This window comes from Sinocyclocheilus rhinocerous, unplaced genomic scaffold (genome assembly GCF_001515625.1).
Source record: "Sinocyclocheilus rhinocerous isolate Xijiao unplaced genomic scaffold, SAMN03320098_v1.1 scaffold1642, whole genome shotgun sequence".
NCBI classification, from domain to species: Eukaryota; Metazoa; Chordata; class Actinopteri; order Cypriniformes; family Cyprinidae; genus Sinocyclocheilus; species Sinocyclocheilus rhinocerous.
The window spans coordinates 298,936-303,254 of NW_015637575.1; the positions used below are offsets into that span (position 1 = coordinate 298,936).

Below are 4,319 nucleotides of genomic sequence, written 5' to 3' on the forward strand. Positions count from 1 at the left end.
ATATACATACATACATACATACATACATACATATATATGCATGTAAATTAACATTGTCAAACAATTATCAAATGTAAAATTAAAAATACATATATAATGGCTGCATATAAATGTACATCAAATGTAGAATTAAATCTATATAGAATTAAAACTTGATTACTATTAAATTATAATTGTAGTCATTGCTATTAAATGAAAATGTAAATCTCAATAAATATTGACATAAAAATGATTACTCATTTTAATTTCTTTTTCTATTTTTTGTAAGTATACTTTTGGGTAATTAGTGTAAAATTTTTTTTTTTTTTTACCTTTTACATCAAGCATTTTGAGTCTGCAGTGACTGTTTGGTTTGTAAAAAAAAATATTAAAAAGATCACCATTTTAAGTAATTTCAGAGCAAATATAAAATTGAGATGTGTATCAAATACTCATAATCAGAAGAATGAAAAATATTGAGAGAATTATCGCCTGCCCAGCGATTAGACATTATCGTGCTATTTATTATTGGTTCTAGTCCAGCAGTTTTCAGGAGCCATTCCCGAGCCGTTTCTTCCCCTATCCCAGAACCGTCATCTTTCTGATTCCAGATCAGACACCATCACCATGTCGGTTAAAAGGGGGGGGGGTTGTGTTGAATAGGAAGTGCTGTTCAAGACGCAGCAATTAACAAACATCAGTATCTAGAGCCACGCCAGCAACACAAGCACTCGTCCTTGTCTGTTAATCTAACCCGTCCCTCTCCTGTTCTCTCTTCCAGACACTACCAGACTTGAAAGCAGACAACCAGAGGCTAAAGGACGAGAACGGAGCGCTGATCCGAGTCATAAGCAAGCTTTCCAAATAGAAAAGACCCTCTCCACAACCTCCGGCAGTAACGGTATTGCACATCTAGATATTAATACGAGACAATGGCGACAAGAAGGCTCCGTCTCCCCCTCCGTTTCTCAGTCCTCGGCTTTCCCTCGCTTTCACCGCTCACACAGAACCACTGCGTTTACAGAACTAAGGAAAAGCGTTAGGCGAGAGAATGGCATTGAACACTTTGCGGGCGGGGAAAGCCTCGATAAACTATTGAACCAATAAGCCTTAGTTGTACATACGTCACTTGCATCAAATTTCTCTTGGCTGTCACAGAACACCTGATTTTATTTGTGCCACACTTTTTGCGATCTCTCCTTCTTTTTTTTTGGTGGTTGTTGTTGTTTTTTTTCCCTCCGCTCTTTAATCTTCCTTCCTGTATAGATGTGTTATGCAATGTGCAGCTCTCTCCTTCCATGTCCTCTTCCTGTCCTCATCAGCCACGCCCCCTTCCCAAATCGCGCTAGAAGTCCCGCCCTCATCCTCAGAGGCGCACTGTCTCTCAGCAGAAGACTTCCCAGCATTCCACAATGTTGGCGCACGCTCCGCACACTTCCTCCGCGAGAGAGACGACGGACCCCTGGCTTTACCGATTCGGCGGACCTCGTGGAATCGAAGCTTTCACTTATGTGCAATATATGCATTTCTTTCTATACAAATGCTTTAAGAATGTGCACTCTTTCACCACTTTCGTGGCTCACCCCGGTTTCCTTCCTCTCCCCCCCGACTTTCTTTGAGTTTGTAGTCTAGTCGTTGGTTTATATCTTGTACTCCTCACGTTGTTTTAGCAGGTACTGAGTGAAGCTGTATATACCTGTATGTATCGTTTGAGACCAGCACATGGCATGCGTTTATGGTTCCCTGTCTGTTACTATTGAAATCTACCAACTCCAGAGGACAAAGTGTGTTCGATTTCCTCCTCCTTTTATATAGTTGGAAAAGACATTGAATAACAATAGAGCCAGAGGGACGGCTGCACTTCTTCAGTGCATTTTTTTTTTTTTTTCCCTCTTCTCAGTTTTAAAAGTGTTCACGGTAATTGTGAGATAATAATATAATTGCTTCACTACATTTCACACATTTTATTCAGTATCTTTGGAAGAGTGCCGTTCATTTTTTTTCTCCTTTTTCCAGTTTTTGTTCTTTTTTTTCTTTCTTTTTTTTAAGCTGTAGTATTAGCCAAGGTGTTGTCACTAAAAAGAAGATCCTAGATATCGCTAACCCAGTCCTTTTTACAATGTCTACATGCACTGTCAATGCCATGTCAGGAGTCTTGCTGTCCGGTTTAGCGAACTTTTGCCAGCGTGTCAGATGAAGTCCATGCATCAGAAACACGTTTTATGCATTTCAGTGGCCTTTTACTTAAATACTGTAGTCGGGAAAAAAAATGTCGCTGTAGTTGTCTCCTCTTTGGTTTAGGTTTTTAATTTGTTGTTGTTGTTTTTTTTTCCTTTTTAAATTTCCCATCATCTTGTAAAATAGATGTGTGGCTTCATCCGTGCAAGCTGTGCTGTGACTACCAACCACTGAGAGTTAATTAAAATAAACTTGTACATTGTAAAAATCTCTCTGCTTTTGCGTCCTATTTATTTGTTTTCAATTCAACTGTTGTCAGATTATCATGCTGTTAAATGTAATAAACTCAACCTGTTGAGATCCAGTGCCCATTCTTTTATAAATAAATACATGCATACATACAAGTACTTTTCATGAGTTTTCAGGGATTGCAAAAGGATTATATTGTTGCTTTGACCAATAAATAATAGTATTAATAATAATAAATCTATAAAATGAAATTAATTTATTTTCTAGATATGAATTTAGGAATGATCTTTGAATATAGTCCAAGTTTTACAGGGATCTTAGACTTTTGTTCACAATTTTTTTTTTTTATGATAGTGAAAAAAAAAGTAAATTCTGCTTTTGTTCAAATTAAATGCTGCTGTTTTGAAATGGTAAAACTCAAAGAACTGAATCCACAGCAGCTTCAACACCACTAGATGGCGCCCGCCTGAGCTCAACACTATCAGCTCCAATCAACTCTCAACCTGGCATGCTTTTGTTAGCAGGAAAAGTGTTTCTTGAGTATTGTCAGTTTTTTCCCCCTCCTGATCTTACATAAGGCTTGCATTTCTCTATGTGAACTCTCCAAGTATTTTTTTGTTTGTTTTTCCTCTGGGGCTTGAAGTTACCAAATGTTCTCATGCAAAAGCATTTGTCCACAGACAAATCCAGATAAAACATCTCAAATTAAAGGTATAGTTCACCCAAAAATGACAGTTCTCTCAGCAAGTAAAAATCATTTTTGCATGAAGGCATTTGTCCACAGACAAATCCAGATAAAACATCTCAAATTAAAGGGATAGTTTCACCCAAAAATGACAGTTCTCTCAGCAAGTAAAAATCATTTTTGCATGAAACTATATGAGGGTGTGTAAATGGTGATATCGTTTTCATTTTTGTTTGAATTGTCACTTGGTTTATTTTAGCATTTCTCACAGAACCACAAGTGCAAAGTCCTTTCAAGACTGCATTGATAAATGTGTTTGGCAGCGAATGCTGCATGTTCTCATTGTGGCATGAAGAGCTCAAATAATGCAATAATACTTTGAGGATAAGAGGCTGTATGGGCAGTAATTGCACATAGTCATGCAATGGGACTTTTCCTCTTTTTTTGTGTGTATTTTTCCATTTAAGTCTTGCGGAGACCCCTTCATTCTTCTGGTTCTATCTCAAAGCTTACTTGACAAAAATGAATGTGGAAAAGATCAGTTGGAGTGTTTCCCGGTTTAAAAGCAGGAAACTTACAAGAATCCAAGGCAATTATAGAAACAAATAGATTCCGTGCTTTCATTTTTTTGGTGATTTGCACCAGCAGGCCGACCTGGATCAGTTGCAGCAGTGTATGCGTCATGTCACATTTCATGCTTACACTTGAGTTATGTGATTAAACGATTCATATGCAAGCACACCAGGCTGTGGAAAAGGTAAATTGTGAGCATTTTATTGCTTGGTGGAATTCACAAAGGATAAACTGATCCATCAAAAGTTGCTGAATGAAGTTCAGCTGGTATTGGCAAGTGAAATAAAGAATAGCTATAATGAAGATAATCGTGAATCACCCATTAGTCAGTGCTGTGTGTTCTAATAGTAAGGAAAGTAGTACTGTCTGTCAAATGCATAGTGCCATAATCTTACTATTTCTGCATTATGCTAATTTGCTATTTGCATATACAGAATACTTAATTGTTTGATTTGACTGCCAAAAGTTAAATCAATTTTAGACAAAATTTGATGAAAGCTCAGATGATGTTTTTCTGTTTCTAGTCTTCTTTCTTTTGTTCGACAAGACTTTTTGTGTACATATTTTTTTCTTTTGCTTCAGTTTTTTTTTTTTCTTGAGCACAGAAAGCTTTTTTTCTTGCTTGAGTTCAAGTCATTTTGATTCTGAGAGGATT

The 4,319-nt window shown here is 37.0% G+C and overlaps 1 protein-coding gene across 1 annotated transcript in view; it reads left to right on the forward strand.

Annotated features, from left to right (window-relative positions):
* The window catches only part of ppp1r12a (protein phosphatase 1, regulatory subunit 12A), an 83,669-nt gene extending 81,250 nt beyond the window's left edge, over positions 1–2,419 (forward strand). The window contains exon 26 of the mRNA XM_016564123.1: positions 761–2,419. Coding sequence (XP_016419609.1) covers positions 761–847 — 87 coding nt within the window. The 3' untranslated portion in view covers positions 848–2,419. The remainder of the gene's footprint in view (positions 1–760) is intronic.
* The last annotated feature ends 1,900 nt before the right edge of the window (positions 2,420–4,319 follow it).